At 45.4% G+C, this 12701-nt stretch overlaps 1 protein-coding gene across 1 annotated transcript; it reads right to left on the bottom strand.

Annotated features, from left to right (window-relative positions):
* Nucleotides 1–8699: 8699 nt before the first annotated feature.
* Nucleotides 8700–11250, bottom strand: LOC115394903 (ATP-sensitive inward rectifier potassium channel 10-like). Its single transcript, XM_030100204.1, has 2 exons — nt 11066–11250; nt 8700–10160 (listed from the first exon to the last, which is right to left on the bottom strand). Exon 2 carries the CDS (start codon nt 9884–9886, stop codon nt 9554–9556), a length of 333 nt encoding a protein of 110 aa, XP_029956064.1. The 5' UTR covers nt 9887–10160; nt 11066–11250; the 3' UTR covers nt 8700–9553.
* Between the last annotated feature and the right edge of the window lie 1451 nt (nt 11251–12701).

Genomic DNA, 12701 nt, shown 5'->3' with positions numbered 1-12701 from the left:
CTGTATTTGCAAGGCAGTCTAATTTTTTAAAAAATGTTAACCTGCATGGTGTCTGTTTTAAAATGAAATGAAAGAGCTCAGGAATTTTCAGCTTATTTTAAACCCTCAAGTAAACTGAAAAAAAACAAAAAACAAAAACAGCTCTTTCAGTGGTTCCTCCTCATCAGCTGGTTTGTGTGTGCTTCCTCTCAGGGGTGGACTGGGGGGTAAAAGTGGCCCGGGAGACATGGACAGACTGGCCCACTTCATGCGTAGTGTGGCAACCAACCAGCCAGCAACACAAGTTTCATGTTCCTGAGTTCCTCGCTGAAAAAAGAACCAATTTGGACCACAATCGTATAATAATAATTAACCTTAAGCTTTAAGTAGCTTACTGTAAAATAACTGTAGGTATATTATGATTTTATAGCATGTTGGTACAATAGAATTTAGCTTACCTATTTGCCAGTCTGTTAGTGACACCACCTGTCTATACCATGAGTAAACCACTAGAGGGCAACTTAATTACAACAATAAGTTCATTTCACAAAGTTTGTTTTATTTAAAAATAGATGAACAATATAGATGTAAATATTATTTCTATATATATATTATAGATACATAAACTACACAGCAAGCAACTATACAAACAGCTATATACTATCATGTGATAACTTATCCTTTATATAAAATAACAACTGTGCAGCTATTATATAAACAACTATACACAATAATACAATATAAAAACTTATAGTTATTTATACCTTAACCTTTGTTAGTCAGTTGTGTTAAAATGTTTACAACCATCCACAATGTGGATTACAGTCCTCTCCGGGTCCCCTCTGGAACACATGCAGGCCTATATGGATGAAAGACAAAACATTACATTAGCTATAATAACACATCATCCCGTCCTGAAACCTGGGTTAAAACTAATAGGTCACATTGTAAATGTTAGTTCAAGAGTCTGTAACAATAAGTCATTCACTAATTTAAAGATTGGTAAGTAGCTAAGTCACACGCAATGTGAATAGAAATATTCCCGGATTTCGGTGCCGATGGTGACCTTCATATAGTAGGCTATTGGACAGTGGTGATGATGTAGTTGATGGTTGTTTGATAGGAAAGTGACAAGGGAACCTCTACCTCCTCTTGATCCAGAGTCAGACTGATGGATTTGTTTGGTTTTTTTCCATGTTGAGAGTGAGGTGTTCCTTGAGACAGACATCATATTTTCCAAGTAAAAGAATGATCTCTAAAAAACAGCCATGATCAATAGTCTCATCATCTAAGGTGTGTGCTGCTTCTGCCTGCTTTCCTCTGTGACTCAAACCCCTTTTGCCGATGAGCTTGATCACATCTATGATGCGCTCCAAAACTTGTCACCTCTTGCATACTTGCTGTCTGTCATACTCATCGACTCTCAGGTGTATGTGGGTGAAGGTGGTCATGCCAGTGATAAAGGAGCTGCTATCTCAACATTACCATAAGCCATGCAAAGAAAGCAGAAGAGTGTTTTCGTTTGTTCATTATACTGTATGTCAGTCATTTCTGGTTTGTTCCATCAAACAAAATGGCCTCTGCACTACAGGGCTGCCTTCTGCTTGTGGTGAAAATGGAGGAAGACGTCTAAGACTCTGGCTTTGGCCTTGTGAAATAATCAACTGATGGGGGGAACCTGACTTCTTGTCCTTGGCCTTCTGTGTCAGCAGCAGGGACATCAGACTACAAAAATGATTGGCAATGTGAATTGTTAGAGCAGTTTTAGTGGTTTACTATCAACAGCATTTGATATTAGTGCATGTGGGTTATGGTTGGGCAAACAAGCATTATTGTCATCAGCCTTACCATAACAAGTCTGGGATTCACTTCTCTGTCCACATCTGGGTTATATTTAATCTAGATAAGAGATGAATATTATTAATTATGCTAGTTTACCAATCATCATCATCACGCATCATCATCAGTAGGTATTTTACATGAAAAAGAAAAAAAAGAAATTCTGGGATGGTATCACTGAATTATTCTGATAGCGAACTTGTACAGACAAGTAAACAATTCATTAATTTATGGTCATTAAGTATTACAGTCAATTAATTGATAAGAACAGTTTAATTTCAACCAGATGACAACGTGGCCACAAAGGTGAAAGACCCCATCCCATCATAATTAGCAACAGCACAGCCAGGTTCACATCTACAGGAAATGAAGCTGTGCTGAATTATCTCACTTTAACCAAATACATTTTCATCAAAGCATCAACAAGTACCAAACATAACTTACATGCCGGTCATGAAGGGATTTTCTCTTTTTGTCCCTGAGCTTCTCAGCGCCACCTTTTCGTTTCGTTTTGTTTTGTTTTGTTTTTCTCCATATTTTGTGCATTCTTGCATCCATCCAAAGTTGCCATCAGATGTCCGTCTAGGCTGTGTGTGATTGACAGGTGACAGCAGCTGCAGAGTGAGGGAGTGGGTGGGACTTAACCACCGCAGGGATGAAATGTGATTGGCTATCAGCAGCAATCACAGGTAAACCAGCCTATGGCATCAGGAGCTGTCCAGCTGACAGCCCAGCCTCCTTGTGGAGCGGACCATAGCGCTGTTGGCGGTGTCGCGTCAGACTTTTTTTTTTTTTCTCGTGATCTGACCGGCCCACTGAGGCAGCGGCCCACCGGGAAACCTCCCGGTGCTCCCGATGGGCAGTCCGCCCTTGCTTCCTCTACAACCCTGAATAATTTTTTTTGAAAAGTGGGGCTCAGACTGCAGCGTCATTTCCAAACTGAGAGCTGATTGGCTGCTGCCGATGTAGGCGGGTCCTGATCGCAGCCAGTGATACGGTCCTGATTAGTGATTGACAGATAGAGGGAGACGCTAAAGCTAAGGCTAACAATCGGAAATCGAAATGGATGAAGGTTGTTATTTAAAAAAAGAACCGCCGTGCGCCTTTCTTTGAAAGTGAGTCCGCAGCTTTGGTGAGTGAAAGCATATTTAGATGTGCGAGTACACACACACACACACACACACACACTAATAGACCGTATATAAGAACTTTTGAATTGGTATAAATCTATGCACGAGCTACCCAGCGCAGAGCATGCGCAGAACAGCTGGGTGTCTCCATGACAACAGACTTGTCATGTCATCAGAAGATCAGAGCTTCCTGAGGTTCTCTGATCCTAGGGTTCATTCTGTCCGTCTAGCGAGTCCAGCGAGTCGAGCAGCGTAGTTTTGGTGCGTTTTCATGTCTTTTGAAGACTTTTCTCCGACTATTATGGAGAATTCATTTCTCCAGAACATGGCTGACCAGGCCTACAGGCCACGGGTAAGACAAGAGCATTCAGTTCTTACAAACACAATTTCAAACACAAGTTAGAACTACTTTATCGAATCTTTGAAGAAACTAGACCAGCACTCTTTTTCTGAGTGTCACATTTCTTCCAGACTACAGAATGCATATTTATCTCTCTGTTTTCCCTCTGCAGAAAAGTTTGGATGAGGATGTCCAGCTTCTCCCACAAGGTCTGAGGTCATGGGCACAGGGATGCCGTGGATGGACTCCAGCTGGCAACTCTGGTAAGCTCTCCTCGATGTCTCTCTTTTTTTTTGTGATCAAATATTTCATTTTATTAGAAAAAACTGCATACGTATAATTACATGGTCACAAAATGCCCAAGGCACAGAACACGCCAATGAACATAGCGCAAATATGAACAAACAGCGGGTGATAAGAAAAAACAAACAAACAAACAAACTTGGATATAGGATATAGGGAAGGGGTAGACATAAAACACAGAAGACAAACAAACACAAGGACAAACAACTAGTTGACACATCCAGTGAGGTACAGGTGTGAATGATGAAGAACATCTTTGAGTCAGGGTAGAGGAGAGTTAGAGCAAAAGCAATATTCGTTTCAAGAATTCAGCGATCCCAAGCCAAGAGTCCAAAGTTTTCCTCTTCGAGGCTCCATTAACACGAGCTGTAGAGAGTTCCATGTATACGACGTCCAGAAAGGAAAGAGTCCAGGTGCAGATAGAGAGGTCATGTGGAGATTTCCAGCGAGTTGCCACCATTTTCTTCTTGATTTGTCTTTTTCATTGAATCAGAAGATGAAAATTAGCTTCTAGCTATATCTGGTCTGTGCAATACATTTATTGTGCAATGTCCTTGTCAAATAGATACATAAATAAATAAATAGAACACATGCTTTAATTCGGGCTCTCAGTTTTAATCGCATGAATTGAAATTAATTAGACTCTGTCTTTTTTTGAGATGTGCTGCTGCATCTGAATGGTGATAATGAGGCTTTTCCTTGATTGATCTCTTGCAGAATCAAGAGATTCCCAGGCCGCCGTCCCAAAACCAGAACCTGTGGATGAAAACATCCAGCTGCGACCACAGGGCCTGGGGTTGTGGGCTCAGGGATGTCGTGGGTGGTCTCTCGCTGGCGACTCTGGTAAGGTCTCCTCCTGAGCTAAGGAAACTCATCATGGAAGAAAACCCTTTTTTTTTTTCTCTCAAATTGTATGTAAAATGTATTTCTTCCTTGATTTCTCTCTTTTGTTGAACCAGAACACGTGCAGAGACGACGAGAGGCCAGAGCGACAGCAGCGATGGAGCGACACAGAGTGGAGCCAGGTGAGCTGACGATGTTGCTACCAAACCTGCATGACGCAAACACACGTTTTAAATTGATTGTTTCCTCAGAATCAGAGCAGATCAGTGCAGCTTGATTTGCTGATTGTTATTTTAAACAGTGTATAAAACCCCTCAAACTCACGACTGTGACTCTACATTTTCTGTTGACAGGGAAAGTGGCTCAGCTGGTGAAGCCAGAGGAGCCAGTGGAGCCTGCAGAACCAGTGGTGCCTCTGGAGCTGGTCGAGGCCGTTGAACCGGCAGAGTCCGTTGAACCGACTCTAGGTGGCGACTCTGGTAAAGCCTCCTAATCGATTTCTCTCTTTTGTTGAATCAGAACACATGATTTAATACTGGCTGTCAGTTTTCGTCGCATGAATTGAAATTAATTAGACTCTGTCTTTTTTTGAGATGTGCTGCTGCATCTGAATGGTGATAATGAGGTTTTTCCTCGATTGATCTCTTGCAGAATCAAGAGTTTCCCAGGCCGCCGTCCCCAAACCAGAACCTGTGGATGAAAACATCCAGCTGCGACCACAAGGCCTGGGGTTGTGGGCTCAGGGATGTCGTGGGTGGTCTCTCGCTGGCGACTCTGGTAAGGTCTCCTCCTGAGCTAAGGAAACTCATCATGGAAGAAAACCCTTTTTTTTTCTCTCAAATTGTATGTAAAATGTATTTCTTCCTTGATTTCTCTCTTTTGTTGAACCAGAACACGTGCAGACACGACGAGAGGCCAGAGCGGCAGCAGCGATGGAGCGCCACAGAGTGGAGCCAGGTGAGCTGACGGTGTTCCTACCAAACCTGCATGATGCAAACACACGTTTTAAATTGATTGTTTCCTCAGAATCAGAGCAGATCAGAGCAGCTTGATTTGCTGATTGTTATTTTAAACAGTGTATAAAACCCCTCAAACTCACGACTGTGACTCTACATTTTCTGTTGACAGGGAAAGTGGCTCAGCTGGTGAAGCCAGAGGAGCCAGTGGAGCCTGCAGAACCAGTGGTGCCTCTGGAGCTGGTCGAGGCCGTTGAACCGGCAGAGTCCGTCGAACCGACTCTAGGTGGCGACTCTGGTAAAGTCTCCTAATCGATTTCTCTCTTTTGTTGAATCAGAACACATGATTTAATACTGGCTGTCAGTTTTCGTCGCATGAATTGAAATTAATTAGACTCTGTCTTTTTTTGAGATGTGCTGCTGCATCTGAATGGTGATAATGAGGCTATTCCTCGATTGATCTCTTGCAGAATCAAGAGTTTCCCAGGCCGCCGTCCCCAAACCAGAACCTGTGGATGAAAACATCCAGCTGCGACCACAGGGCCTGGGGTTGTGGGCTCAAGGATGTCGTGGGTGGTCTCTCGCTGGCGACTCTGGTAAGGTCTCCTCCTGAGCTAAGGAAACTCATCATGGAAGAAAACCCTTTTTTTTTCTCTCAAATTGTATGTAAAATGTATTTCTTCCTTGATTTCTTTCTTTTGTTGAATCAGAATACGTGCAGAGACGAAAAGAGGCCAGAGCGACAGCAGCAATGGAGCGCCACAGAGTGGAGCCAGGTGAGCTGACGGTGTTCCTACCAAACCTGCATGACGCAATCACACGTTTTAAATTGATTGTTTCCTCAAAATCAGAGCAGATCAGAGCAGCTTGACTTGCTGATTGTTATTTCAAACAGTGTGCAAAAACCCTCAAACTCAGTACTGTTACTCTACATTTTCTTTTGACAGTGAAAGTGGTTCAGCCGGTGGAGCTTGTGGAACTGGTGGAGGCTGTCAAACCAGCAGAACCAGTACAGCCATTGGTACCACCACCACAGGTCGAGCTGCGGGAGCCATTGGAGCCTGCAGAACCAGTGGTGCCCCTGGAGCCGGTAGAGCCTGTGGAGACAGAAGAGCCGGTAGAGACAGAAAAGCCGGTGGAGACAGAAGAGCCGGTGGAGACAGAAGAGCCGGTGGAGACAGTAGAGCCGGTTCAGCTGGTGGAGACAGAAGAGACGGTGGAGACAGAAGAGCCGGTGGAGACAGAAGAGCCGGTAGAGACAGTAGAGCCGGTTCAGCCGGTGGAGACAGAAGAGCCGGTTCAGCTGGTGGAGACAGAAGAGCCGGTGGAGACAGAAGAACCGGTAGAGACAGAAGAGCCGGTTCAGCCGGTGGAGACAGAAGAGCCGGTTCAGCTGGTTCAGCCGGTAGAGACAGTAGAGCCGGTTCAGCCGGTTCAGCCGGTTCAGCCGGTGGAGAAAGAAGAGCCGGTTCAGCCGGTTCAGCCGGTGGAGACAGAAGAGCCGGTGGAGACAGAAGAGCCGGTGGAGACAGAAAAGCCGGTGGAGACAGAACAGCCGGTGGAGACAGTAGAGCCGGTTCAGCCGGTGGAGACTAAAGAGCCGGTTCAGTCGGTTCAGCCGGTAGAGACAGTAGAGCCGGTTCAGCCGGTGGAGACAGAAGAGCCGGTGGAGACAGAAAAGCCGGTGGAGACAGAACAGCCGGTGGAGACAGTAGAGCCGGGAGAGACAGTAGAGCCGGTTCAGCCGGTGGAGACAGAAGAGCCGGTTCAGCCGGTTCAGCCGGTAGAGACAGTAGAGCCGGTTCAGCCGGTTCAGCCGGTGGAGACAGAAGAGCCGGTTCAGCCGGTGGAGACAGAAGAGCCGGTTCAGCCGGTTCAGCCGGTGGAGACAGAAGAGCCGGTTCAGCCGGTTCAGCCGGTGGAGACAGAAGAGCCGGTTCAGCCGGTGGAGACAGAAGAGCCGGTTCAGCCGGTTCAGCCGGTGGAGACAGAAGAGCCGGTTCAGCCGGTGGAGACAGAAGAGCCGGTTCAGCCGGTTCAGCCAGTGGAGACAGAAGAGCCGGTGGAGACAGAAGAGCCGGTGGAGACAGAAAAGCCGGTGGAGACAGTAGAGCCGGTAGAGACAGTAGAGCCGGTTCAGCCGGTGGAGACAGTAGAGCCGGTAGAGACAGAAAAGCCGGTGGAGACAGTAGAGCCGGTTCAGCCGGTGGAGACTGAAGAGCCGGTGGATACAGAAGAGCCGGTGGAGACAGAAAAGGCAGTGGAGACAGAACAGCCGGTGGAGACAGTAGAGCCGGTAGAGATAGTAGAGCCGGTTCAGCCGGTGGAGACAGAACAGCCGGTGGAGACAGAAGAACCGGTAGAGACAGTGGAGCCGGTAGAGACAGTAGAGCCGGTTCAGCCTTTGGAGACAGAAGAGCCAGTTCAGCCGGTTCAGCCGGTTCAGCCGGTGGAGACAGAAGAGCCGGTGGAGACAGAAAAGCCGGTGGAGACAGAAGAGCCGGTGGAGACAGAAAAGCCGGTGGAGACAGAACAGCCGGTGGAGACAGAAAAGCCAGTGGAGACAGAACAGCCGGTGGAGACAGTAGAGCCGGTAGTGACAGTAGAGTCGGTTCAGCCGGTGGAGACAGAAGAGCCGGTTCAGCCGGTGGAGACAGTGGAGACTGTGCAGTCGGTTAAAAAGTCGAGCCTGTGGAGCTGGTGCCGAAAACTGTTCAACTGTTGCAGTGGGAAGAGCCGGAAGAGCTGGAAGAAGTGATTTCTGTCCACTTCGCTCAGCTGGACAGAAATTCGGAAATGAAAGGAATGGAAAGGAAAGTGGGGACGGAGAAAAAGAAGACAGAGGGAAAGTAGAAGAAATTCAGAACAAATTTATGATAGAAAAGCAAATAAGAGGGCTACATTCCAGGCATATTTAGGTTAAACCAAACCAAAAAAAAAAAAGAGCCAATTTCTAGGCACAATTCAATTAAACCCCCCAAAAAATTAGAAAAAAAAGGCACAAATAGGTTAAAAAAAAGTGTCTTTAATTAAGGAACCGCGACGCTGGAAAAGAAGAAGAATGGAGTTTATGTCAAAATGTGTGTGCGTGTGTGTGTATATGTGTGTGTATATGTGTGTGTGTGTGTGTGTGTGTGTGCATGTGCGTGTATGTGTGCATTGAGGAAAAAGAATTAAAAAAAAGAACATTATAAATTGACCAAGACTGCAGGATATTTTGTCCAGGGTTGTTGCTCATATTCTCCGTATACAGTAGAGTTGTACAGTCTGACAGACAAAACCAAAAGCTTCCTGCACCTGTTCATTAATTACAGTGAGAATGTGTGTGTAGCTCCAGTCCATCAGAGCAAATATCAGATGTCTAGCTGCTGATAGACAAGCAACAAAGAAAAGTTGTTCCATATCAAAAATAACAACATAATTATTACTAAATGTAGTTTATTGTCTCTGACAGAAAAAGATCAGATGTTGTTTGGATCAGAAACAGTCGTCTCCAGTTTGCTGGTCGCGCCACCATGTTTCCACAACAAACCCTGAAAGCCTGAACAGCCAAGCTGCTGGAGGAACGAGTTTTGTCCTTGAAGAGGCTTCTGCTTTTAATCTATGCGAGTACAGAGCAAACCCATTCATTCAAAACCTCCTGCGTGATCAAGGAGCTTAAATCGCTTCAGTTTATTGAAAGGCAAGAAGCACAATCTGTATTGTGACATTTGGCAAATTCAGTTAACTTTTTATTCGTGTTTTTCTTCAAGAGTCCACAAGCCAATTCACAGATACGAATGAATTATTGATTTCACGTTTAATGATAGGATGGTCAACATTCTGAAACAGGTATCAACTGAAATGACTGGATCAGACTGTAACTGGGTTTTTATTTCAAGGTAGAAAAAAACACAAATGCAGAGATTTAAATTCAAGACGTGAACTCTGGTGGATTAACTTAAACTTTTCTAATTCTCACACATTTTTGTGGTAAAGGTGTGTACATTTTTGTGGTTTTTGCAATGATTAAAGTTACTGAACACATTAAATACATTCCCTTTCACATGAGAGAAGCGTCCAACGGGAGTCCATGTGGAAGGGCACCGAGCTCTCCTCCTCCTCCGTCACGTTGGACTGGAACAGCTTCCCCGTCAGCTGGCACTGGATGAGCAGGCTCTAACTCATGTTGGCCTCAGCATCAGGCACAGCTGGCCCCGGCGCCGGCACACCACCGCCGACTGGCTGAACTTGATGGTCTCCACCCGCTTCTTGGGCCGCGCCAGCTTGGCCAGGAAGGCGCCGGTGACGAAGATCTCAGCCAGGCCGGTGATGACGAGCTGGGCCACCGGGGTGAAGATGGCCAGCGGGCACTCCTCGGAGATGCAGCGGAAGCCGTAGCCGATGGCGGTCTGAGACTCCAGCGAGAAGAGGAAGGCCCCCGTCAGTGTCTCCACGTTCAGAACGCAGGGCGTGTGGTTGGAGCTCAGGCCCGGCTCGAAGTCGCCGTTCCCCATGCCGATGAAGTAGAAGATGACCCCGAAGATGAATCAGGTCATGATGAAGGTGGAGGCGAACAGGGTGAGCTTGTAGCGCCACTTCATGTCCACCACCGTGGTCCAGATGTCGTGCAGGTACAGCTTCACCATGCCCTCCACGTTGTTGATGCGCACGTTTTTGTGGCCGTCCTTGTTGACGATCCTCCTCAGGACCATCAGCTTCCCGCTGGCCATGCTGCTCCCAGTCAGAGGAAGATGAATGAACGGAGGTTTGGCTTCAGCCACAGACAAGCTGACGGAGCAAGAAGAGGAGGAGGAGCGTTGGACCTTCGTTTGAATGATGCACACAAGCTTAAAATCTGAACAGGAATAGGTTTAGAATTCCTCACGAAGCTGTTAATTATAATATGATAGGCACGTCTCAGTTTCAAGTTTATAATAAAAAAATATTGTTTCAATAAAATGCATTCAAGTAAATGTGAAGGTCACCATTTGGACAGCGTTTCCTTCTTCTAAACTGATCTCATGAGCTGGGTGTTACAGAGACGATCTAATCGAGGGTCTTCGGGAGGAGGTTCCTCCACCCTCAAACAGCTTGACCAACTCCACACCTGCTCTGTCTCGTGCCAAATAATCCATCCGGTGTTTTTCAGATACTTTAATGTTAGTGTTTATTATAACACTGAAGCGTAGTTTCTCCATTTGGTTCGTTTCCATTACACTCGCAGGGAATTCTGTTCCAAAATGTGTTTTTTTTTTTTTAATTTTTCTTTATCTTGATCACTAATCAGTAATTAAATAACAAGAAGTTCTGACAGGAAAAGACGTCCTCCAACCCTGAGAATTGAATTTTCCACTGATAATCTGATTTAATGACCCTTTTATCACACAGTAGTCTTTATTACTGTTATGTTGTGTGTTATTGTGCCACAATTGCACCATCAAGGAAGAACAAAGTGTATACTGACTGCAGTTCAGCTTGAAACTGGGACTACCTTCAGATCTTCTGGAAATATGACGAGTTGAATGAATTTGTATGAAAATACAGAATTAGTGGATTAAGTATTGCACAGGGCCGTCACGGCGTCCACATCCTGACAGAACAAAGCGACTCTTGACAAAGTTGAAAGTTAACCTGGTGGTGGACCATTGCAGGAGCATTTCTGATAATGATTGATAAATCTGTGTGGCGCTCACCTCCTGCTCTGCTGCGCCTTCCAGCAGAACTCAGATTTAGCCTCCTCTTGTCTCGGTGTGACAGTCGCCGTGTAAGCCGAGGCCGAAGCGGCCCCAGAGCATCTAGTTCAGTGTCTTCTTTCTCCTATGGTCCCGAGCTGTGAGCCCTGAACTTTGGCACGCTGCTGCTCGGGCCGGACGGGAGATGAGACACAAAGCCGGGCTGTAAACGCCGATCTGCATGTGGGTTGGCTTTTTGTTCTCTCCGCCTTCCTCCACCTGCGCACAGGTGGGAACTACAACCCCTGAACACAGCAGCGTGTCGTGGTTGTTGTTGCTTTATACACACACATCCAGGTTCACTGCTGCCTCCCGGCTGAAGGGCTGAAGGACAAACCTGAGATATCGGCCGCTCTCTTTCTGTGTCACTGACACATGAAGTCCAGGATGAGCAGACATTCAATGAAACACTGAGAAACAAAGTCAGAAAGCAGCAGGAAAAGAATTCAGTTCACCTGAAGAAGAGAAGAAGGTGTTTAAGTTTCAACACAACTATAAAGAAATTAAAGGAGCTCAAATATCAACCAGTCTGGGCAGTAAAGGGAGAAAGAAAGAGTCCGGGTTATTGTCATAGGAAGCTAACAGCAATTTAAATGGTTAAAGTGTGAATGAAGCTGGAAAACACAACAAGTGGTGAGTAGAAAATCAGTCTGAAACGAGTGTTTCTGTATTATTGTTACATGAAGAGGACGAATAAAGAGGATTAATTTGTTTTAGAGTTCAAGAAAAGAAGCCTACAAATGCCCAAGTCGTACCTTTTAAACCTGAACTGGCTCCATGAACATCTCTCAGAATTCTGACTTTATTCCCACAATTCTTATTGAAGTTACTCCAACTGACTGGATTTTCTTGTTGCATCTTATTCATTTTTTCACACATTTCTGAATAATTTTTCATCTTCTATGAGAGAAAATGACATTTCATCAACCAGATCAAATCTACTGATTTTAAAGGTGCATTAAGGAGTTTTACAACCTTAAAAATACTTATTTTCCACCATAAATATGTTACACATTTTTAATGATGTGTACAATGTGCCCTGACATATTCATTAGAAGTACCTCTAACAGCACTAAATTGTCACTTGAAAGTTGCAGTGCCGGTCCAGCACCAGAATTTTTTTTGGGAGAGTTTGAAAGGAATGACGTAATGCGCGCTCCGGCTGGTTATGTTTCATTTTGTCCGCCATTACTCCACCAGATGCTTAGTGAGCAACAACTGAGCAGGAGCTTCCAGAAAGTAAGCAAAGACTGGCTCCCAGCACTGCCACAACTCCAGCACAGACTCCACCAGGTAAAAGAAAGTTAAATTTTACTTGAGCACTACTAAGCGAGCAAGGAAGGAGTCCCCCTCTTCCGTGCACGCAAGCCACAGGGACGAGTTTTTCACTGAGCTGCATTACGCCCAAGGCCTGCAGGGGGCGCTGTTTCGCATAAAACGTGCAAACTCCTTCATGCACCTTTCAATTGAAAATCAAAAATTAAACCATGCTTAAATTCCAAACCTGTCTGATGTGGTCTGAATAATTACACACTGTAAAAATAAATACTTTTTTTTCCCATTTATACATTCGCTGTTTTGTGAAGACCCGTTCATT

The sequence above is a fragment of the Salarias fasciatus genome, chromosome 10, assembly GCF_902148845.1.
Source record: "Salarias fasciatus chromosome 10, fSalaFa1.1, whole genome shotgun sequence".
NCBI lineage: Eukaryota > Metazoa > Chordata > Actinopteri > Blenniiformes > Blenniidae > Salarias > Salarias fasciatus.
Note: the sequence above shows the minus strand (reverse complement) of the source record. Positions and strands in the feature narration are given on the sequence as shown.